Here is a 24654-nt window from a genome sequence, read left to right as displayed (position 1 = left end):
TTAAAAAAGTGTGCTAGCTTGTCACAGAATATTATGTATTTATAACCCTTGTTCATAGACAACTGAGAAAAATAAAATACTAAAACTTGAAATTATTGCTGAAACATTGCACTGAAAAAAGAATACATATTAGGTGTTGATAGTATTCCATAGATGGAAACAGTAGTGTAAGGTAATATGTTTCTTGAAAGCAAAAATTTTTGTTTTTCCTGGAATGCAGTAGACAGAATAGATACTCAGAAAGTGTTTGCATTATTATGTATAGTTAAAGAATCCTATCCTCAAGAGATTAACTCTCTTGTAATTCACTCCATCAGTCTTTTTTTTTTTTTTTTAAGTTTGTGTTTAAGTAAGCTCTACACCCAGCATGAGGCTCGAACTCACTACCCCAAGATCAAGAGTTGCATGCTTTTCTGACTGAGCCAGCCAGGTGCCCCTCATTCATTCATTTTTATAACAGTTAATGTTTACTCAATCTGTATAATTTGTAATTTCTGCTTCAGGAAAGATCCATAGTTCATCTTCTTTCTAATGCTGGTGGCTTGATAGAAGCATCCCATCAAAGGCTAGGAGTAAACCCTATAGCTTCCATAATTATCCATTATTATCCCCCCAAATTGGGGGAAATAATCTTTACTTTCTTCTTGAAAAATGCTAGTTCTGTTATTGATCTTCAGCTCACCATCTTTTCTGTCTCAAGGAGTTTCCCAGTTTGAGAGAATAGCCTAGGAAATGAGTTAACTCAAAAGGGCAAGCAAAAATTCCACTATGCTGTTCCCCTCAGTGTAGGAGGTAGTTTGTTGAAGTGCAGATATTTGAAGCATATGTCAGCTTTATCTGGGTATAGCCCCAGGTTGGTCCAGAGCCAATCTGTAGTGCTCCTTAAAGACTAGAAGGATTCTGAGACGTTGAGTGGCTTGTCCAGTCTTGTCCAAGGCTACGTTGGTTTAGAGCTACCCTAGCTTCTCTACTGGATGGATAGCACCTGAAGACTAAGGACACAGGGCTGCCCCTGTCTCTCTCCATTAGGATGAAGTAGGACTTTGGAGTCCTTGTATAGGGAATTATATTAAGGAAAGGATTATTTACTATTGGATAACCAGAAGAATGGCTGGAATCAGCTTCTGGTAGGCAAAGGGAGAAATTTGAATTATGCTATATATGTGTTCTCTCCCTACATGAGAATATTCTTTCTTTAAGAAGTGGGCCTGATGGACTTGATGGACTACACAAGACATGAGAAAGGAGCTGCTTTTTTTTTTTTTTTTTTTTGGTAACTTTTTACTTTAGTGTATCTATTTTTCTGTGTTGTTTGTTCTAGGCACAGAAAGAATGGTGTCAGAGTAAATGTTGAGACAGTTAAGTCCCCTGTCACCTTACAGACCTTGCAAACAACTCTACAGATGTGAGCCTATTGTTAATTTCATTTGTGATTCCTTTGTATTTATGTATCTGCTAGACTGAAGTAGGCTATTGAAGATTAAATTTTGCTTTTACAGCAATATTTATACCCCACTGTAGTATTTTAGTATTCTTACAGGATTTTAAGGTCACAGAGTCCAATTTATTGCATATTTACTTTATCATGAGAGTGTTATAGTTCATTATTTTATTTTATTTTTAATTAATTAAATTTTTTTTTTTAATTTACATCCAAATTAGTTAGCATATAGTGCAACAATGATTTCAGGAGTAGATTCCCTAATGCCCCTTACCCATTTAGCCCATACCCCCTCCCACAGCCCCTCTAGTAACCCTCTGTTCTCCTTATTTAAGATTCTCTTATGTTTTTGTCCCCCTCCCTGTTTTTATATTATTTTTGTTTCCCTTCCCTTATGTTCATCTGTTTTGTCTCTTACAGTCCTCATATGAGTGAAATCATGGTATCTGTCTTTCTCTGACTAATTTCACTTAGCATAATATCTTCCAGTTCCATCCACGTAGTTGCAAATGGCAAGATTTCATTCGTTTTGATTGCCAAGTAATACTCCATTGTATGTATATACCACATCTTCATTCATCCATCGATGGACATTTGGGCTCTTTCCATACTTTGGCTATTGTTGATAGTGCTGCTGTAAACATGGGGATGCATGTGTCCCTTCGAAACAGCATCCCTGTATCCCTTGATAAATACCTAGTAGTGCAATTGCTGGGTCGTAGGGTAGTTCTATTTTTAGTTTTTTGAGGAGGCTTCATACCGTTTTCCAGAGTGGCTGCACCAGCTTGCATTCCCATATAGTTCATTGTTTTAAAATAAACTTTATTCTGGGGCACCTGGATGGCTCAGTTGGTTAAGTGTCTGGCTCTTGATTTTGGCTCAGGTCATGATCTCACCATTCGTGGAATTGAGCCCCATCAAGTCCTGTGTCTGTCTCTGTGCTGACAGCATGGAGCCTGCTTGGGATTCTCTCTCTGTCCCTCCCCTGTGTGTGCTCTCTCTCTCAAAATAAAAAATAGACAATAAAAAAAAAAAAAAAGAAACTTTATTCTAAGAGTATAAGCTTTGGAGTCCAGCTGAGCTGGATTCCAACATAGGCTCTTATACTTGGTGTGTGGCCTTGAACAAGTTACTTTCTTGGGGCCCTAATTCTCTCATTTTTAAGATAGGGATAAAATGCTTACTTCATAGCTTTGTTGTATGAGTTAAATAAGTTAGTATTGTCTGAGATTAAGTTTTATATTTATATAGTATGAGATAAGTGGTAGCTGTTATTATTTGGCGTTGAACTCTTACCTTGTTTAAATATTTGCCTTTTATATATGTTTTTAAAAATTGCCTTTAGTAAAAAAGCGCGTTTAGATTGGAATACTGATGCCACCTCGTTGATTGGAGAAGAACTTCAAGTAGATTTCCTGGATCATGTTCCCCTCACAACACACAACTTTGTAAGTTGTGGAGCTCTTCTTTTTTTGTGGTGTGTTGGGTGTTTTAGCTGGTGTAATTGGACTTTCTCAGAGGTAATAAGCAAAAGCATATGCATTGTTGGATTATCTAAAGCTGTCGTTTTGTGATGTTTACAGTAAGGCAATTTAAGTTTAATTAGTCACATATATACTTTAATTTCTAGGAGTGAATTTTACAAATGTTGGAAGTATGATTCTTTTTTATAAAGGTCTCTTTTGGATGTATGGGATCTGTTGGGGGCCAAAAAAGAAATTATTTTGTCTTTTGTCATTCTTCATTTATTTACACCTCTTCCAGGCTCGGAAGACCTTCCTGAAGCTTGCCTTCTGTGACATCTGTCAGAAGTTCCTGCTAAATGGATTTCGATGTCAGACTTGTGGCTACAAATTTCATGAGCACTGTAGCACCAAAGTACCTACTATGTGTGTGGACTGGAGTAATATCAGACAACTCTTGTAAGGCACCATTCTTTTCTCAAAGAATATAAGCAGGTGGGGAGGTAAAAACTCTCTTGAAGGTATTATTGTATATTTGACCAACGAGTCTGGGTTTTAGACTTACTAAGTAAATTGTCATGATCTGGATATCATCTACTTTAGCCGCATGACAGTTGTGAAACCAGGGAGTTTGAGTGTGGCATACCTCTAAAGCAAGCAGATGGGATTGCTGTTTGTCAAATGGAGATTGGTGTACTGTGACTCACTGAGGCAAAGAGCAAAAGGATAAGAAAACCAAAAGACTTGGCTTTTCTCTCTTAACAGTATCATCTTTTAGGTTATTGGCGGGCACAACTCTTTATTTTGTTAAATGATGTTAAACATTTGTTATTGAGAAGGAGCAGAAAGCATAGTTGGTGCTATTATCTTCACCTCAAACTGGAGACGTCAGTTTTAAAATGATATAAATGTAGGGGAGTCTGGGTGGCTCAGTCGGTTGAGTGTCCGACTCTTGATTTCAGCTCAGGTCATGATCTCATAGTTTATGAGTTCAAGCCCCACATCAGGCATATGCTGACAATGTGGAGCCTGCTTGGGATGTTCTCTCACCCCCTCTTTCTCTGACTCTCCTCTGCTCGTGCTCTCCCTCTCTCTCAAAATAAATAAACCTAAAAATAAAATGAAATGAAATAAAATGATGTAAATGTAAAACCTCAAAAGGTACTTGAATCCCTCAGGAGACAAACCAGTTCCCAAAATATATTTTCATACAAAGTGTATTTTAGTAAGGTTTAAATTGAAAATACATGAAAAGTCAAAGTTTTATCCCTTTTTGAGAGTACTAGAAAAACAAAGGGAATGTTATTAAACCCTGACGGGAACACCTTTTTTAAAAGCTTTTGTAGTAGTCACATTGTGTTTGCTTGCGTAGCCGAACTGGCACAAGCTTGGAGTTTAGTAGAAGTGGGTGAGAATCTCAGTGTTTCCATTAACTAACTAACCACCTCTGAGCCTCAGTTCACTCATATGAGGAAAGGGGATTGCCTTCCTTGCAGGGTTCTCGTGAGGATTAGCTGAGGTAGCTAGCACGTGAAGTTGCCGAGCACAAGTGCTCATCTTGTGGAAAGAAGATGCCCAATTAATGTTGTCATCTCTTTTCCTCTTATTTATGACATTTGGTGCTGAATGACATTTATTTTTCATATTCAGTCTTTTCATTTATGTGTTTTCAAGACAGAATGTTTCCAGAAAGGCTCTTTGTGATTTAGGTTATAATGTGCCCTACTTTAGAATTAAAAAAAAAAAAAAAAAAAAAAAATTATTTTGATATAGTGGGATATTGGACCAGTACTTTTTAGAAATGCACAGGGGTGCCTGGGTGGCTCTGTGGTTGAGGATCTGACTTTTGATTCCACTCAGGTCATGATCTCCCAGTCATAAGATCAAGCCCCATGTCAGACTCTATGCTGACAGCATGGAGCCTGCTTGGGATTCTCTCTCTGTCCTCTCTCTGCCCTTCTACTACTTGTGCTCGCTCTTTCTCTCTCCCCCCTCATTAAAAAAAAAAAGTTCAGAAATGTACACTAGAAGCTATTATGTTCATTGGCAGGTCAATATTGTTCATATTCTGTACTCATTCAAGCCCAGTCATTTGGATTGGTGGTCCCTCTACTCTAAAATGGTTGATGAAAATGTGACTAGAAAATGTGGTTTAAAAAAAATTTTTTTACATTTATTTATTTTTGAGAGACCGAGACAGAGCACAAGTGGGGGAGGGGCAAAGAGAGAGAGGGAGACAGAATCCGAAGCAGGCTCCAGGCTCCGAGCCGTCAGCACAGAGCCCTACATGGGGCTTGAACTCACAAACTGTGAGGTCATGACCTGAGCTGAAGTCGGACACTTAACCAACTGAGCCACCCAGGTGCCCCTGAAAATGTTTGAGTAGCTGTTTGCAAGAGTTGCAAGACAAGGCAATTTGACTGTAAAATTACTGCCATTATAAAAAACCATAAACTCAGTCTTCCTCTGATTTCACTTAGATTGTTCCCAAATTCTCCTATTGGTGATAGTGGGGTCCCAGCACTGCCTTCTTTGACAATGCGTCGGATGCGAGAATCTGTTTCCCGGATGCCTGTTAGGTAATTTTTTTTACTTACGGCTTTTCTTTGGAAAATTACATTGGGGCAGGTGGGACTGAAAGCCTGAATATAAAAGACCAGAGTTCCTTTGCATTCCCTTCTCTCCCTGTGTAAACGCTTTACTATTTCTGTGGAACTTAATACTAGTATTAGAGCAAAATGTAGTCTTGTAGTTTTTATATTCTGAAAAGTGACACAGACTGCAGTTTTCTTCTGCTATCATAGCATATCCCTTAATGTCTCATCACATTTTAAAGACCTTCAGATTTTGCTTTCCTCAGTATGTAGTAAGTTGTGCCTCAAGGAAAGAGTCCCATAACTATATACGGTGATCCAATAAAAATAAAACTCCTAACTTTGAAATGCTATTTATCTCCTTACATTGCTGAAACCATGGTATTTAATAGACTGTGATATTTAAAAAGAGTCTAGTTAGATTTTTAATATAAATATCCTTTCTAATGTGCTTGTGAGTTTGCATGTAACTTGTCTTTTTTCTGTTCTCCTGCTTGGAAGTTAGAGCTTTGTTGAGTTCACATGTCTTATTCAGTGTTACACATGAATTTGGAACCTAAAATAAAATCTACATCTTTTTCAAAATATCTGACTTTAATGTATATACAATTGAATAACATTTAATGATCTTTTTAAAACTACCATGGAAATTGTTAAAGGCAGCATATCTCAGAACAATGAATTTGTATTGAAATAATATCTGGATATACATTTGTGTATGGCTTATTTTTCTTGAAATTTCATCAGAAATTGTACTTGCTTCTGAAGATTTCATTACTAGAAGACAAGCTTTTGAAGGCATAAATACTGAATTCCTGAGAAGGCAATTTTTCAAGGCAGTAGAACAGTTTCTCAGAAAAACTAGCTTCTGTTGCTTGAATTCATGCATGGTGTTACTTGCATCTGAACAAAACTCAAAATAATTTGTAGAGCAAATAATGAAAATGTTATACTTGCTGCGTGTTCCCATTGTGGTTGATAGGGGAGTGGGCTTGACTGGAAGAGGCCAGTGATTAATTTTACAGTTGTGTTTTGGCATCCTGAAAACTGAATTCACATTAACTGACTTTTCGAGCTGGTTAAGTGGGGAGAGGGTGCGTAGTAGCTAAAATGCTGGCCTTTTTGCGGACATGCTCAATAGTCTAACCGTCTTAAATTTAAGACTTCTCCTTTAAGCTCTCTCAGTCAGTCTCTAAACTGGGCAAATTCCAACTAGGTTGGTAGTTGGTGGCATGGTTGGCAAGTGTTAGTCTGTTCTTTCCTAGAGATGGTCTAAAAATTTGGGAGTATTCTGTAGAGGGGATCTATTGAAAAGAAGGCAACTTAAAATGTATTGTTTTCATATGAGTTCCAAGCATGTGTATTATTTCCTTTTCAAAACTTTGCATGCAGAAGCACCTAGACAGAAGAAAAATTGTAAGTGGAGCCTCTTAAAAGAGAGAAACATTTTGTCCAGGATTTTAGTACAAGTAGGATTTGCCCCAGAGCATCTTACGAAGTAACTAGTTGAAAGATTTACAGTGGGGAGGCCTGCATGTCATTCATGGAGTTTTCTTTTTCTTCCTCGCCTAGTTCCCAGCACAGATACTCCACACCCCACGCCTTCACGTTCAACTCTTCCAGCCCTTCCTCTGAAGGTTCCCTCTCCCAGAGGCAGAGGTCAACATCCACACCTAATGTCCACATGGTCAGCACCACCCTGCCTGTGGACAGCAGGATGATTGAGGTAATAGGGCCCCTTGCGGGTGGTGAGGAGTATCAGTCTGTTGTTATTGGGGTGGGGTTGACTGTTGTGTTTAGAGAGTTTGGGGTTTCAAACCTGATAAAGAATGTTGCTGCACTTTCTCAGGACCTTGGAATTTTTGAATTTATTGTTTAAGCGCTGTATCTTTAGACTGGCTGAATAATCCAGTTGGTATATCATTCAAGTGGAGAACTAAAATCTCCTAAAGAAATGGTAACATTTGAACTCCTTTCCATTTTAGCTTTGAATAAGATGTCAGTGAACTAATGAATGAGCTAATATAAAGAGTAGTTTCATTTTTGTGTGGAAAAGAGAATAATAGTGATGGAGAACTACAAACTCTCTGAGAGACTTTTAAGTGATTTTATTTAGAAATAAAAGGGTGGAGTCATTGGATTTACCAAGCAGGTTATTTAGGGAGATGTAAAAGTACCCAAAGCCTAGTGTTTTCAAACTGCTTTTTCTTTTCTTGGCTTTTTGGTATGTTCTATTTATTTGCTTTGCTTTCTAATTCGTCTTTAATAACAACTGAATACACTTAAAATACTTCCTTTGTTCTTTATTCTTCTTTATTTCTCATTGCTTTGGACTAGAATAACAGCCTGAATGCTTCTCCCAGGGCGTGGTCCAGACGATTTTGTTTGAGGGGAAGAGTAGGTATTCTTCTTCATGCCTTTGCTTTCTTGTAAATTAACAGGATTGCTAAGACTGTCAGACAGTAGCCTATCAGAAATGAAAGAATCACTAAGTTAAATTTTATATTTCTTGCCAGACTTGATTTCCTGCTTTCTTTTTTGACAATAGAGTATAGAGGAGTTAAAAAAAAAAATACTGTATGTGGGATTGCTGACAGGTGAAATAAGTTTCTCAAGTGAGATTTTGAGGCCAAAAGTAATAAAGTTAAAAAAAAAAATTTCGACCAAAGCTAATGCTAGATTTATTTAGTTGGTGCTCAGAGCATCACTGTTGTATTTATACCTCGTTTAGAAACCAGAGGTGTCGGTTTGGTTGATATGCCCTGAAAATCTTTTGTTAAAAGTTCATCAGAGACAACTGTGTTCTCTCTGCATTATGAATTGTTCCTTGGAAAACCTCAGGGACACCTGCCACTTGAGGTAAAACTTTATCTCACTCAGACCTTGAATCACTTTCCATATGCTTGTCCTCCCATCAGAGGTGGCAGGGACTCAACAAAAATGTTGGTTTCTGAATGTGGAGTCTGAATTGGCCATTTGGGGGGCATTTTGAATATCACAAGATTATTGTGAGGAGGTCATGTGCATGCTAGCTATGAATTTTGTTTTCTCTTTTATCGTGGTTAGCCCTGATAATAAATAATATCCTAGTGACTTCTGTTACATGATTTGTTTCTCCTTAAATACTGTAATACTTGGGACATTAAAAGTGAAAATTCTTGAATTTTTATTATAAAATAACTGGCACTATGTTAATTCTCTTCATACTTTAGAGGCAGAGCAAGTTTTGATTCCTTTTTATTGCATGATTCAACTTTTTTAAAGTACACATTCTTTGTTTAAACCATTTGTAGTTCTCTTTAATATTTAGATTCCAAGATATTTGAAAGGTTCCTTCTAGGATAAATCCAACTATAGAAATTAGCACACAGTATAATATGAGGTATATAATGGATACAGGAAGAAAATTGCTGACATTAAGGAAAAAAATCCTAGGGCATGGGTATATAATTTTGGTCAGCAAAAATACATTGTGCCATGGTTTGACTAAAAACAAAGAGGTCAGTTGGGTAATAAAGCTATAGCCGCTGAATATTCTGTTGAAATTCTCGTTATTTTTGGCCGGTGTTTTGCCAACTGACAGTTATCCAGTCTACTTAAAAACAGAGATTCCTGGACTTCCAACCTTCCCTCCCAGAAATGCTTAATCAGTCCTAGTTGGGGGGAGGAGACATCTGTATTCTCAAACACCTCTCCAGGTGATTCTGAAGATTGGCCAGGTTTGGGGACCCCAGAACCAGGCTTTATTGCTTGGGTGGGGCAGCCAAAGGTAGGGGGAGGGACAGCTTGGTTTAGGATACTTTTTATCTTTTTAACATTTTTTAAATGTTTATTTTAATATTTATTTATTTTGAGAGCGTGTGTGAGAGGGGCAGGGGCAGAGAGAGAGAGACACAGAATCTGAAGCGGGCTCCAGGCTCTGAGCTGTCAGCACAGAGCCCGACGCAGGGCTCGAACCTGTGAGCTACGAGATCATGACCAGGGTCAACGTCAGTGCTCAACCGACTGAGCCACCCAGGCACCCCTAGGATACTTCTTGTCTTGTAAAAATGTTATGGAGTGGAAACATTCCATTAATAGTTGTGTGAAAAAGGTATCTTGTCTTTATTGTGGTTACATAAAATAGTAGGTTTCCCAGAAAAATCTCCTTTTTGAGGATATGGAGGCCTAGTGGTTTTATGTAATAATTACATATTCAAAGTAAGGGTTTATAAAATGAATATTTAGGTCTTATGGAAGCCCTTGTGGTTTAAACTGTTCTACCCAGTTTCTAATAAGTTCTAAAGGTAGCTTTTTGACTTCTCACCTGAGTAGAATGTAACTAATTTCAGAGCTTACCTATAAGGTTTCAGGAGCATTTTGTGGTGAATGAGCTCAGGGCTAAGATTCATGGGTGATGGTTTCTGGTTCTATTTCTGCCACCTACTGGCTGTGTGATCCTGGCCAAGTCTCTTTTTTTATTTATAGGTGTTTTCTTGTATGTGAAATGTAGATTTTGGACTGGGGGATTTATGGTCCTTTCAGCGTTTCATGATTTTAGGCTTGGATTAAGTTCTGTAGTTGTGGTGCTTACCCTTACCAAACCCAACTCTGGTCAATGTGCCCCCAACTCCTAGAGGAGTATGAGTGAGCTTGCTACCTAATCCCCAAGTTTTGTTTTTGTTTTTTTTTTTGTTGTTGTTGTTATTTTGAGCCTCAGTGGAGCAAGATGCCCAGTTACTGGAAAGATCTCAGTTGATAGTAACTTTGCTAGTATTCCTTAATGAGAATCACTTTGCTATATATGTGTGTTGCTTTCTTCTGAGAAAAAGTGATTTCCATTCCAAAAGAATGTGGTATATGAAAAGCTAATACCAGTTCTAATAATTGATAATCTTGGAGATAATTGGCCATTGACATTGGTAAATTTAATCACAGGCAAGTTAGAGTATGTAATTAGACCTTTTGTATTTTAGAGGTTTTATAATCTACTTTGTTTCTGCAAATTCTCCTCCCCCCCTTTTACTTCCCCCTGAGAGCATCTTTTGTGGGGCAGAAATTGACCAGCTTTCCTTTTCTGTTTCAGGATGCAATTCGAAGCCACAGTGAATCAGGTACTTGTCCAAAGTTATGTAGCAAATAATAATGGGCTTTTTCTCTTTATGCTGTGTATCTTCTGTTGGCTTATCCATGTGTGGATTCTGTTTGTCTTGTCTATTAAGCCTCACCTTCAGCCTTGTCCAGCAGCCCTAACAATCTGAGCCCAACGGGCTGGTCACAGCCCAAAACCCCTGTGCCAGCACAGAGAGAGAGGGCACCAGGATCCGGGACCCAGGAGAAAAACAAAATCGTGAGTATGGCTTATAGTACCTTCTGCATTGTATGTTAGGGTTTACTAAGAAAAACCTAGTCAGAAATGAGAATATTTTTAAAATGAGAATACTTTTAATTTGGTGGGGAGAGGGGAACTGTAATAAAACATTTAATTAAGGATGTTATAAATGTCAGTGCCATTTTTGGTATGCTTGCGTTGGAAAATTTGTTGACTTGTAAGGGAGGGCACAACTAAAATGGTATTTTTCTCAAAATATCGAAATTGGAATTACAGTTAATGTCTATCTTTAAAAGATAGGGGAATGGGTCGGTTGGGTTGATCTTTTCTTTGACACCCTCATCAGACAGAGCTTTACCATTCCATGGAGTGTGTTAATGATCACTGCTGGTTTCAGAGGCCTCGTGGACAGAGAGATTCAAGCTATTACTGGGAAATAGAAGCCAGCGAAGTGATGCTTTCCACTCGGATTGGATCAGGCTCATTTGGAACGGTGTATAAGGGCAAGTGGCATGGTAAGTTTGGGACCCTCCCTTTGTTGCAAGGCCTAGGTTGAAGTCAAGTTTCAGTCCAGAGAGGGCCAAGAAGGAGATAAAATTCATTGTGCTGTGTGGATTACAGTGGCACTCCGGGGAACTTGATTACATCTGAAGATTGAACTTAATATCTCAGTGACATTTCATAGCATTCTTTTTCTATTCAGTGATGCTATAATTGGTATGATATGGTTTCCAGGATAATTAGAAATTGGTGAATAAGAGTTGAGCATGATAGTCAAATGTCAGGAACTGATTAAACACATACTACACAGGGGACATGCTTTGAAATTCTTAAATGGGTTAAGAGCCTGCTGCTCTGAGGGGAGCATGGATTCTAGAAATGTAAAGCTGGAAAGAATGTTAGAGATTTGCCCACAGAAAACTGTGAGGTCCCAAGAGGGCAGATAACATGCCCATGGTCAAGCAGCCGAGCCCAGGAAAGCCAGGAGCCTCCTGAAACAGGTTCTTTGCGCTCTGCCTTGGGTTGGTTTTTGGGAATCACCATCAAAGAGAGAATGCACAGACTTCATTCTTAAATCTATGTGGAGTGTTAGTGTAGTGTTCTTATTATAATGGAGACTCTTTGTCACTTGGAAGAAAGGTACTGTTTTAATATCTGTAGCCACAGCTTGTGTATTTTGGCAACATACTTAACATTTCTCCCTCAGAGTTTTAATGCCTCTGGCTTTAGGATGTCTGCAAGTATAGGGAATACTTTCTTGAGAATGCTACTTCTTCCCAAAAAGGCATCCTTCTAAATTCAAATTTTAATGAAGCGGACAGTAACAACAAAACAAACCCCTAAAATGACTAGGTACTTACATTTCCAGTTTGGATGGTATCATATTTATTTTTATATATAAAGGGGCAGAGATTGAGAGAAATTAAGACCATCACATGAATGGAGCATTAAAATTCAAGGTGTTGAAAATTGAGATCCCTCCATCTTTTGAGTACCTTATGTTAATTAGTATATGGGTTTGCCATTTGTAACTATAATCATCTGATAAATTTCTCATTGTTTTTTTTTAAGCATATTTATTTTTGAGAGCAAGACAGAGTGCATATTGGGGAGGGGGGAGAAAGGGAGACACAGAATCCAAAGCAGGCTTCAGGCTCTAAGCTGTCAGCAGAGTCCATCGCAGGACTCAAACCCACAGACTAAGATCACGACCTGAGCCAAAGTTGGACGCTTGACCGACTGAGCCACCCAGGCGCCCCAATCAATTTCTCATTCTTTAAGGCAACTGGCACAGGACTGAATATTTGATTCCTTTCCTTTGAAAATTGTATCTAATGTACTACTGGCATGCCTCCTGGGTCCCAGAGAAATTTATGCTGTTGCGGAATATTTCCCAAATAGGTGTCATAAATATCTTGGCGATTCCTTCAGAAAAGAAGAAAACAATTTGAAGTCTTTTATTATTGAAATATAGTTGACATACAATGGTATATTAGTTTCAAGTGTACAACTTACTAATTTGAAAATTCTGTATATGATACTCACAACACTAAATATAGTTACCATCTGTCACCATACAGTATTATTAGGACATTATTGACTATATTCCCAATGCTGTACTTTTTATCTGAGACTTACAACTGGAAGTTTGTACTTAATCCCCTTCACCTATTTTTCCCATGCCCCCACCCACCTCCCTCTGGCAACCACCAGTTCTCTGTATTTATGAGTCTACTTCTGCTTTTTTTGTTCTTTGTAAACTTTTACTTTTACTTTTTAGATTCCACACATAAGAGAGATCATATGGTATTTGTCTTTTTCTGACTTGACTTCACTTAGCATCATGCCCTCTAGGTCCTACATCCATGTTGTTGTAAATGGCCAGATCTGAGGTTGTTTTTTTTTTTTTATGGCTATGTAATGTTCCACTGTGTAAATATACCACATCTTTATTTATCTATTAATGGACACTTAAGCGGCTTCCATTCCTTGGCTTTTGTAAATAATGGCTGCTGTAAACATGGGAGTGCAGGTATCTTTTCAAGTTAGCGTTTTTATCTTCTTTGGGTAAATACCTAGCAGTATAATTACTGGATCTTATGGTAGTTCTATTTTCAATTTTTAGTTTATGTACTTATTTTGAGAGAGAGAAAGAGAAAATGTGCATGCAGGTAGGGGAGGGGCAGAGAGAGGGAGAGAGAGAATCCCAAGCAGGGTTCTGCACTCAGTGCAGAGCCTGATGTGTGGCATGAACTCATGAACGTGAGATCATGACCTCAGCTGAAATCAAGAGTTGGACGTTTAACTGACTGAGCCACCCCAGGCGCCCCCTATTTTTAAATTTTTGAGGAACCTTTTTACTGTTTTTCATAGTGGCTGCACAATTTACATTCCTATAAACTGTGCACGAGGGCTCCTTTGATTCCACATCCTCGCCAACACTTGTTATTTGTCTTTTTGATACTAGCCATTCTGACAGGTGTGAGGTGATACCCCATTTGTGGTTTTGATCTGCATCTCCCTGATAACTAGTGATATTGAGCACCTTTTCATGTACTTGTTAGCCTGTTATATAACTTCTTTGGAGAAAAGTCTATTCAGATCCTCTGTCCATTTAAAAAAAAATTTTTTTAATGTTTATTTTTGAGAGAAAGAGTGTGAACAGGAGAGGGGCAGAGAGAGAGAGAGAGAGAGAGAGAGAGAGAGAGAGAGAGAGAGAAAATCTGAAGCAGGCACAGAGCCCGACGCGGGACTCGAACCCATGAACCATGAGATCGTGACCTGAGGCGAAGTTGGACGCTTAACCGACTGAGCCACCCAGGCGCCCTTTATCCTCTGTCCATTTTTAAATCAGATTGTCCTTTTGGTGTTGAGTTGTGTGAGTTCTTCATATATTTTGGATATTAACCCCTTACTGCATTTGTGAATACCTTCTCCCATTCGGTAGGTTTTCTTTTTGTTTTGTTGATAGTTTCCTTTGCGGCACAAAAGCTTTTATTTTGGTGGTATAGTCCTATGGAAGAAGAACAGTCTTGTGGGATACAGTGCTTAGTTCTTGTATCTGACACATAGCTGCTGGTAATTGTAGGAGATGGAGCAGTGAATATTGCTTTTAATGCTTCCATTAGCACTAAATCATTTTTATACCACATTTTAAAGCATCAGCTGAAAGCCAATAAATGTAGTTAAGGAGTGCTCAAATTTAAGTTTCCTCCTGTTGAGCACTTTGCGGGGGGAATTCATAATTTTTCAAAGCATTACTTACATTCAGCACAGTACTGCCTATGAGCTTGTGTTTTCTCTAGATTCTGTGAGCTTTTGGACTATGGTAAGGAGATGTTATTTGATACAGTGTTACTTCCATTAGAATGCAGATAGCATGTATAATACTTTTAAGGCTCTAGTTTTTTCTAAGATAAGTGTTTGAAAAGTCATAGGAGTAAGGAGCAGTGGACTTTTGTGTCAGCCCCCCAGGAAACAAAGCCATCGTCTGTGAATGAAGAAATAAAATGAGAGGGTCAGGGAAACCATAATTTCTGGATTGTTTGTGCTATACTGTGTGTGTGTGTGTGTGTGTGTGTGTGTGTGTGTGTGTGTGTGTGTGTGTGTGTGTGTGTGTGTGTGTGTGGTGGTTGTTGTTGGTGTGGCTGCGGCTGCTGCTGCTTTCCTGGTATCTGTTATATAATGTTTAATCAGTTTCTTAGGAATTACAGTGGTGATGATTTTTAAAAGATTTTATTCTGCCTAGCAGCTGTGAAAGTAGAGGACCTCAGAGCAGTCAAGATGGAGACCTCAGATCCATGAACTAAAGCTCACTTACTTTGTGTTAAGTAAGTGCACCCTTGGGTGCACACACAGAGCGTAAATTTGGGATCTGATTTGCCAGCCTTTGCACATCATAAACAACGCATTGAAGGGGATGCAGACAGCAGGACTGATGGCAGCTGGGATAGTCACTGATGGCATGACGAGAAGGCAGCAAACCCTCTCAGGCTTGGGCTGCTTAGTGTGAGGCTACCAGCCTGGTGGAACCCATGTATGGGTGCCCATCCCATTCTAACGCTGAGGATAATTTTGAATCAGAAGAACAGAGTGGTGTTCATTCAATTGTGTTCTAGAAAGCAGGGATGTATATATTAGGTTTTAGACAACCCTAAATAGTTAAAACAAGAAACAGGCATTTAAAAAGGTAAAAACATTCCAGATTTACCAACTGATAATAGTTTTCTTCTTCAGTGGTAGCTGAACGAGATACCAACACCTTATTAAAAACATGATAACCAACAGTAATGTGTCTTAACTCATTTGTACTACCTTTACCTCTCTCTGACTTTACTATTAAGGGAAAGTAAGAAGTTTTAGTGTCATGAAAAATAAGCATCTGACTCAGGATTTTGGTTCTGGTCATGATCTCACGGTGAGTTCGAACCACACGTTGGGCTCTGTGCTGGCAATGTGGGGTCTACTTGGGATTCTTTCTCTCTCCCTCTCTCTACCCTTCCTGGCTCAAGCTCACACTCTATCTCAAATAAATAAGTAAACTTTGAAAAAGTAAAAAAAAAAAAAATACCTACTTGGTGTAGTTGTTTTGGACTACCCTCCATAAAATGTTCCTTGGCCGTTTACCTTCGTCATTTATATTACGTGCTAAAGGAAATAAATACCATTCTTTATATGTGCTAAGATTGCCAGCTATAAGGGTATGTGGATAATTCCAGAAAGGCTAATACTATATATTAAAAAAAATTTTTTTTGTGATATTTATTTATTTTGAGAGACCGAGAAAGAGCTTGAGCCAGGGGGGAGGGGGGAGCAGAGAGAGAGGGAGAGAAAGAATCCCAAGCAGGCTCCACACTGCCAGCACAGAGCCAACACAGGGCTCAACCCCATGAACTGCGAGATCATGACCTGAGCTGAAATCAGGAGTCAGATGCTTTTAACCCACAGAGTCACCCAGGTGCCCCAGTACATACAATTTTTTATACTCCTCTTAGAAACGTGTTCAAAAGAAGAGATTAGTAATAAGCAGTACTACTAAATGCCTGTTGCATGGAGTGCTGGAGAGGTGGACTTGAATGGTGTACCTGGTCCTGAGACTGCCAGGGCAAGTTGGAGAGCAGCCTTTGTTTTGGGCCCAGACCTAATTGTGCACACCTGGAGGCTTCAGGCTGGGTACTGAGTCTCCGCTTCCCTGTCAGCAGTGGATTCTTGACCTGTGCTGGGAGCAGCTGGGTCATTCAGCAGCTAGTATTCTGTGCCAGAGGCTGTCCCTACTTCCACTCCAGAGCTTGAGACAGCTTGTCAGTTCATAACATGCCTTGCTGACAGTTGCATCTTAGAATTCATTCATTTCTTTATCGGTGTTTCCTGAATATATTCTTCTAATACCAAGCATTCTTTTAGCTGCTACAAGTGAAGCAGTGAACAAAACAGATGAAAATTCTTTCTCTTATGGAGTTTCTATTCTGGTGGGGACAATAACCAACCAAAGTATATAGTATGTTATAATTGCTAACGAGGAAAAAGGGAGGAAAGCAGGTAGGGAGTGGCAGTCCCTGTGCACAGGTTTTGGTGGGTTAGTAGGGAAGGACTCTGCTGAAGAAGTAGCATTTGCATGATGCTTGAGATGGGCAGATAACCTGGGGAAGCAGCAAGGGGGGCTGTGAATTGGGCCATTCACCTGACCTGTTTGAGGAACTCAGGGAGGCTGATAGGAGTGCAGTCCAGGGATGGGGAGTGGTAGGGCCCCGTAAAGACTTTAGATATCATTTTTGGGTGAAATAGGGTCTCAGATTGTGCAAGACCTTCAGGAGACTTGGCCAGTCTTAGCCTGAAATTCAGAATGCTGGTGAGGGAGCTGGTTACTGGAGAACTTGTTCCAGTTCGAGGCAGTCCTATTAGTAGAAAACCATTCTTTATAAAAGTTGAAATCCATTTTCCTATAATGTTTGCCCATTGCTCCTAGCAGACTGAATCCCTGTCATGGCAACGCTAGGAGTATTTGCGTGAAAGTGAGGGAATGCTGTAGTATATAGTCTCTGGGTTTCAGTAAGAAATTGCATATATACTCTTGTTATCTTAACTGCTAACCATGAGCTGGAAGGCAGATGGGTCCTTGCAGGCATCGTAGGGTTTTGACTTTGGTTCAGCCCTGTTCAGTCTTCCAACCCATGACTTGCATGAAGGCGTGGGTATAGTGGATGACTTACATGGAATTGTAGTGCCGATTTGGGTAATAGGATTTGGAAAGAGGAGAGGATTTGAACTGGCTGTGGTGATGGAACAAAGAGACTATGAACTCTGAACAGGGATAATAAGTCTGCTCACTGGGCCAAAAAGTAGAGGCTGGAGGTGGAGGACATTCAGCTGACTGCAAGGTCAGAATGAGTCACTCTCAGCGGGCTTTGGCTGCTGGTGAATCTTCCGAGCTCTGAGGTTACATTATGATCAGGTCCAAAATGGGTGATATGGAAGGTGAGTTCAGTGACAACTGGAACACGCCCCTTGGAGAGCTATAAAAAAGGGAAGGTCTTGTAAAACTAGACTTGTGAACTAGTAAGGTCCCAAGGAGCAAACCATCCTGAGGGCCCATCCAGCATCTCCCCAAGCCTTCCTCCACCCACCCCGGCCTATCCCTCTCAAGCCTTGTCCAGTGCCTGGGCCAACAGCAATGTCATCTCCTGGCCCCACCACTCAGTTGACTGCCATGTCAGATCAGCCCACCTTCCTGGAGTTTCTTGCCTTCACCCCTTCCTTTCTATCCCCACTGTCACTGCTGTCCCTGTATTTTGTCTGCAGATACAGGGCTCTTGGGCCAAGACTCCTTCCTCCCTGGCCTCTGTCATAGACTGCAGGGGCCAGGTCACACATCAGAGTTCACCAAGCACAGCTCCTGTTTCCCTCTTCCCCCTTACCTTACCTTACCTTTGTTCCTGACCTATGTAGTTTGGAACAGCCTGTCCCACTTAGTAAAATCCTTCCCTTGGCATATATCCCATTTGTTTCAGGAAACCTTTCTCCATCCTCTCTGCAAACAGATTTTGTCTTTGTCCCTCACGCCCAGCATTCTTATCTTGGCTCAGACTGCTCCAGAATGAGCAGTTCTGCAGGAGACTCTTATCCTCCTCCTCAGTCATAAGGAGCTTAAATGGAGCTGCATGGTTTACCAGCTCCATCTTCCTGGAGAGAAGGCAGCTGTGACTGCAGAATGTGTCTCCCAAGAGGCAGCCCTGGGCCCTCGGGAAATACATGTGCCAGTGAAGTGAATGAGCCCCTACTGTTAGGTGGGGACTTTAGCTTTGGATGATAAAACCAGAGATGACGACAGGACAACAGTTTGGGACCTGCCATAAGAACCATCTCTTTGGGGCGCCTGGGTGGCTCAGTTGGTTGAGTGTCTGAGTCTTGATTTTGGCTCATGTCATGATCCCAGGGTTGGATTGAGCACCCCCTCACCCCCACCCACTTCCCGCTTGCTCGCATGTGTGCCCTCTTTCAAGTTAAAAAAAAAAGATAAAATTTTTTTAAAACCCATGTCCTTACCAGTTGGTACTCCAGTGAAGTGAGGAATGCTCCCACAGAGGCTGCACAGGGGTGCTGCCAAGGGGGCATGCTTGATAAGTGGAGGAATTGTTACCTCCAAGGTGCCATCAACCAACTCCTTTATTTGATCACCAGAAGGCTATGGTTTTGTTTGTTTTTAAGGTGACTTTATTAAAGCACAGGGACAGGACCCGTGGGCAGAAAGAGCTACCCAGAAGGCTATGTTTTGATAAATTCATTTGCCAAGAAAATCTGAGGTCCTAATAGGGCTTCATGTAATTTATTAAAATGACCGTTATAGTGTAGAAACATTTCTGAAAGTGCCTTCTAAATCAGTAGTACATATAAAGTAGAGTTAATCTCTGGATGTTTCTAAAGTTAAGTAAAGAGGCTCATAGTGATTGACAGTCTGTTGTCAGTATGGAAGTTAGAAGGGCAGCCATTGGAGTCAGACTGGCATTCTAATCCTGGCTCCAGCACTTTTGTGTTTTGGTTAAATGACCTTGGAGAGTTGACTATGCTTCTCTGTTCCCTGTAAAATGAGGATAACAGTATTTACATCACAGGGCAACTATGAGGATTAAAGGTGACAAGGCCTGTGAAGGCACATGTGGCGCAAGGGCGTAGTAAGCAATCGATATTAATCATTAGGATTGCTTCTTCATGGTATTAAAGGCAAAGAAGCTTAATTTCGATATGTAACTTTGTGTACAAGGGACCATCTCAGGTCTCATTAGAATGTGGCTGCTGAGTTTGGCATCAACTGCTTGCCAAATGGCCTGTTTGCTGGCACCAGCCTTCTGACCCCCAAACTCCTGTATCTGCCGGCCATTCCAGTTCACCTGCCAGTGCCGCCCTCACAGGCCCAGGTTTTCACCTATTCCCCAGTCACACTGGGGATGCCAGGCTTGATAGGAAGAGTTTAAACCAAACCCATATTCAAGGCGTGTGTGGTGGTATTTAAAGGATAGTAGTATAATATATTTAACTTTTTTTAAGTACTTGAATAATTTGGAAATTTGCCTATTCCACTTGTGTAGGCACATGATATCTGAATAAGTGATTCACTCTTTTCTCAGGACGAGGGTATGTGGAAAATAACAAAGTAAGTTCATTCAGCTGATCATACTGACTATAATTTGCAGGAGATGTTGCAGTGAAAATTCTAAAAGTTGTCGACCCCACGCCAGAGCAGTTCCAGGCCTTCAGGAATGAGGTGGCTGTCCTACGGTGAGTAGAAAGCTAGCCTTTCCGGCCTCTCTGGAGCAGCAGGGGACGGGTGTGGGTGGTGGTGTGTCAACTGCAGATAAGCGGGCCGCATGGCACGGACCTGTCTCTGAGGGCCTATGGCCAGGACTGGTGGTTAGTGAGTGTTCACTGCAGAGTCTTGCGGTGGAAACTCCTTCCTTACAAGTGAAAGGGAATGCATGGGAGGTTTCCTTCCAGCTTACGGGGTTGTCAGACCTTTAGAAGAGCCCTCTTTGATGAGCATACCCCCCTCCACTGCTTCAGGTCTCTGGGCACACCACACACAGTAGCCCAGGTTCTTCTCTGGGTTCTGGTTTGAGATAGTGAGAAATAGGTTCTGTTTTCACGTTTATTTCCAAGAACTCTTTATAGCCAATTTGCTTTCTTTTGGACTTCAAACCTTTGAGTCATTGTTTAGACCTATAGGAATAAGGTGAATAATGATGGATTCCCCAGACGAGGGTTCCTTGTGACCCCCTGTGGGAGGAATCATGTACAATGAGAATGTCCTCTCTCTGAAGGCTAGCACTGAGGGGTCCTTTGTCACAACCCCAACTCAATTATCAGCAGGCTTGTGTGTGCTTTGCCAACCACCCAGATTGTAAGCACGGTGGCATTGAGGACACTCAGGATCCGGTGTCAGTGGGAAAGCAGAGTAGATCTCTCTGTTCTGCAGCAACAGAAGATTCAGAGAATTCAGAGACTTTTTTCTCCTCCTTCCTCCAGCAAAACACGGCACGTGAACATCCTGCTCTTCATGGGCTACATGACAAAGGACAACCTGGCAATTGTGACCCAGTGGTGCGAGGGCAGCAGCCTCTACAAACACCTGCATGTCCAGGAGACTAAGTTCCAGATGTTCCAGTTGATTGACATCGCCCGCCAGACTGCTCAGGGAATGGAGTGAGTAGATGGCTTGTTGACTAGAAAGTCGGGGGTCCAGGTATCAACCTGCCCTGAATCGGAACCTGGGTTAGCAAAAAGCCAAGTCTCCTACGTGATTTCTGTGATGTTGCACAGCTGAAAGTCAGCCTCTGGTGTGGGCTGAAGGAATGAGAGCTCCAGGTTCTTCGTCTGAGCTGAGGCTGCTCCCCTAGAGGCTCAGATTCAGGTTGAAACCACTTCCCTGAGAATTTACCCAGACCCCCAAGAGCTCAGTAGTGTGGGCTCAGTACCTTCTGCCCAGACAGCCGTGCACTGCCCTCTACAAGTGTGCAGTCTCAGGTGTGGCCCATGCGCAGAGTGCTTGTTGCACACGAGGGTCTGAGCGGATGTTTTTGGATAATTTATTTTCCTTTTAGGGAAGGCTGAAAAGTCCTCCCTTGTGCCTCCATGAAACACTACCTGTTTGAATCTCTGCTTGAACACATCTCTCTGTCAAAGGGGGTTGTGGCGTGTGGTGTGTGTGTGTGTGTCACACTTTTCCTCTAATTTATCCCTTAGTGGGAGAGTGAGAACTCATAGCGCTACATGTCTGGAGGCGTAAGCTAAAGCGGCGCTTGCAGGTGCCATGTAAAATCTCATGTTCTGCTTTTTAAAATCCATACGGAATTAAGAAATAGAATTACCTTTTAGAAAAAAATTATAGATATAATCCACAGATTATAAAATTCACCCTTTAAATGTGTACAACTCAGTGGTTTTTTAGTACATTCAGAGTTGTGTAGACTGAATGTGTAATTTTAGAACAATCGTCAAGATAGAAAATGAGGTCTTTTGTGTCTGACTCGACTTAGCCTAACAGTTTTGAGGGGTTCATCCACATTGTAGCACGTATCACTTTATTCTTTCTGTAGCTGAATAAGACTGCGTTTGTACGGGTGGGCCATGTTTCATTTATGCATTCATTAGTTGATAGACATTCAGGTTGTCAGAATTACTTTTTGAGTAGAACTGATGCTTAAAGAAGAGTCGTCCCGTTTGTGCTATGACCTCACCTCCGGGTAACACGCAATGTGGCCTGGCCTGCATCCGCACACCACCAGTTCCTGCATGTAGCCCTCGTTGGGCATCAGGTGGCCAGGTGGCTTCCTTCCTAACTGTCATGTGAAGCTGCTTTCTACCCATGTCTCTTAGATAACTGTTTTTAATAGATTTTTTCCCTTCACAGCTATTTGCATGCAAAGAACATCATCCACAGAGACATGAAATCCAACAGTATCCTTTGATGGTTATTTCATTTCTAAATTTAGAAAAACCGAAGAGAGACTTTTTAAAGCTTATCTCAGTAAAAGTGATTTTGGAAAGTTTTCCACAGGAGATAGGTGTTTGGGTTATGCTTGTAAGTTTCATTATGCTGTTTGTTACTAAATTTAGCTTGGAGGAATGGGGCTTTTGTCTGTCATGTTCATCTCTAGCGTGTGGACCATGTGTGTCTGGTCAGAAGGGAGCTGAAGGCCAGATGTTGCAAGATTGTCAAAGCGCTCACTAGGTCACTCACTGTTGGAACCAGCCCTTCCTCTTTCTGAGACTTAGTATGTTTTTATAGAAGGGGAATAAAGACTGGAGAGTTTTCATGCTGTGGGGCAGGAAACGTAACCTTTATACATCTGCCTCCCACCTGCAGCCTGTGTCTTGGAGAGGAGTGTGTAGCGTTACAGCCTTGCTCTGCTTCTTGGCCAGTGAGAGGCACTACAGTTGTGTTGAGTTGGATAATGGGACATGGCCTATTTGGGCCACACGTCTGAGGCATAGATACTTTTTTTTTAACATTCATTTTTGAGAGACTGAAAGAGAACACAAGCGGGGAAGGGGCAGAGAGAGAGGGAGACACAGAATCCGAAGCAGGTTCCAGGCTCTGAGCTGTCAGCACAGAGCCTGACATGGGACTCAGCTCACGAACCGTGAGATCATGACCTGAGCCAAAGTCAGACGTTTGACTGAGCCACCCAAGCGCCCCTATGAGATACCTTTTAACGGTGGGTTTTTGGGAGTGATACGTTATGCCATGAAAGCAGACACCACAGATTTGATGGTGGTATGTATTACTGGGCATTGGCAGATCACAAGTCACCTTGTGCCTGACCTCTTTACCCAGAAATGAGGGGAGTTTGGTCCTGATGTGAAGTCACCAAGTGGTACCTATTCTAGTGAGAGATTTCTTTGGATAGCATTCAGTGCTTAGTGAATGCTGAATTGTTATTCACATGTTTGTCATTTGAGGGCACACAGCAGGCAGAAACCAATGTAAGCCATAACACTTGGCTTCTGGTAAGAAACTGCAGATGGCAGCCTGTTCTCTGAGAAATCTTCGGGTTTAAGATTCCCTTGTTATATGGGAAGGTCAGAAGGCCAGGGACCTGGCACCTAGATGTGTAAATGGGGAGAAGCAGCAGGGGGAAATAGCCTGATTTTTGGCTGGAGCCAAATAATCTGCCGCCCTGAGCAACTGCTACATGCCTCATGGAAGAAAGGCAGTTTGGAAGCACTTTTTAAAACTGTAGAAATCCAAGCAAATCAGTGCAAAGGAGGCTGGGGCAGTCAGAGGGGAAGGGAGGGGCGGGGCGCAGAGCAGAGAGATGGTCTGCTCTTCAGACCTTTGGGAAGTGGTTTAAAATTAACTTGACCATTCTTTTGAAACCAGAGTCCTTAACAAGCATTGAGATATATTTCTCCATGAAGGCCTGACGGTGAAAATTGGAGATTTTGGTTTGGCAACAGTAAAGTCGCGCTGGAGCGGTTCTCAGCAGGTCGAACAACCCACTGGCTCTGTCCTGTGGATGGTGAGGAGGCGAGGCTCCCCCTAGCAGAGTGCAGGTGGAAGGGGTACCCCGGAGGTCTGTGTGTAAACTTACATTTCTCGACATTTTCCTGGAAGTCCGGATACCTCAGTGAGGCCTTCAGTGATGTCAGACAGCCTGAGGCAAATTTGGGTTTTCTGGAAGCTAGCGATCAGAACCATACTGAGGCATCAGTGCTGGGTACCAGAGACTAGGCTTCCCGAGCTTGTGTGAGCCCGAGTGGGGAAGAGGTGCAGAGGAAACTGCAGAAACTGAGGAAAGGACTGTCTTATATCCAGGGGAAGGGACAGCCTGGCACCTGGATGTCTGTGGGGCCCACATGGTGATGAATGAATGCATTTTGTCCCTGTAGGCCCCCGAGGTGATCCGGATGCAGGATAATAACCCATTCAGCTTCCAGTCTGATGTCTACTCCTACGGCATTGTGCTCTATGAGCTCATGACAGGGGAGCTTCCTTACTCCCACATCAATAACCGCGACCAGGTACGTGCACTGGTGCTGGCTGCTGCAGATCCAGATTCAGCTGCGGAAGGCCCTGGGCCTCCTGCCAGTGTGAGCAGGAGGTTCAGAAGTTGCTGTCTCTGTTGTGCCTCCACCCAGTCCCTCAACGGTTTCCTTTCTCTTAGATCATCTTCATGGTGGGCCGAGGGTATGCCTCCCCAGACCTCAGTAAGCTATATAAGAACTGCCCCAAAGCAATGAAGAGGCTTGTAGCTGACTGTGTGAAGAAGGTTAAGGAAGAGAGGCCTCTTTTTCCCCAGGTAAGACTCGGCTCAAGGGGTGGGAACGGATTCCAGCAGAAATTCCTAATGA

General features: G+C 41.6%; 1 protein-coding gene and 1 long non-coding RNA gene across 5 annotated transcripts in view; one reads left to right on the top strand and one right to left on the bottom strand.

Moving 5' to 3' along the window:
• The window catches only part of RAF1 (Raf-1 proto-oncogene, serine/threonine kinase), an 82820-nt gene that overhangs the window by 56951 nt on the left and 1215 nt on the right, over nt 1-24654 (top strand). For all 3 annotated transcript variants that reach the window (XM_042979532.1, XM_042979533.1, XM_042979534.1), the window contains 13 exons: nt 2787-2889; nt 3206-3363; nt 5385-5483; nt 7071-7224; nt 10564-10591; nt 10700-10827; nt 11207-11324; nt 19998-20082; nt 20827-21003; nt 22211-22257; nt 23704-23822; nt 24193-24324; nt 24468-24602. In XM_042979532.1, the coding sequence (XP_042835466.1) occupies nt 2787-2889; nt 3206-3363; nt 5385-5483; nt 7071-7224; nt 10564-10591; nt 10700-10827; nt 11207-11324; nt 19998-20082; nt 20827-21003; nt 22211-22257; nt 23704-23822; nt 24193-24324; nt 24468-24602 (1483 nt within the window). The remainder of the gene's footprint in view (nt 1-2786; nt 2890-3205; nt 3364-5384; nt 5484-7070; nt 7225-10563; nt 10592-10699; nt 10828-11206; nt 11325-19997; nt 20083-20826; nt 21004-22210; nt 22258-23703; nt 23823-24192; nt 24325-24467; nt 24603-24654) is intronic.
• On the bottom strand, nt 16206-18983 carry LOC122236733. Of its 2 annotated transcripts, XR_006214968.1 has the most exons (4): nt 18853-18983; nt 18235-18337; nt 17638-17822; nt 16206-16716 (listed from the first exon to the last, which is right to left on the bottom strand). It is a non-coding gene; the product is annotated as an uncharacterized LOC122236733 (long non-coding RNA). The 2 variants fall into 2 exon arrangements; XR_006214967.1 differs by lacking the exon at nt 18853-18983 and having other exon boundaries at nt 18235-18577.

Source organism: Panthera tigris, chromosome A2 (genome assembly GCF_018350195.1).
Source record: "Panthera tigris isolate Pti1 chromosome A2, P.tigris_Pti1_mat1.1, whole genome shotgun sequence".
Classification (NCBI taxonomy): domain Eukaryota; kingdom Metazoa; phylum Chordata; class Mammalia; order Carnivora; family Felidae; genus Panthera; species Panthera tigris.
Note: the sequence above shows the minus strand (reverse complement) of the source record. Positions and strands in the feature narration are given on the sequence as shown.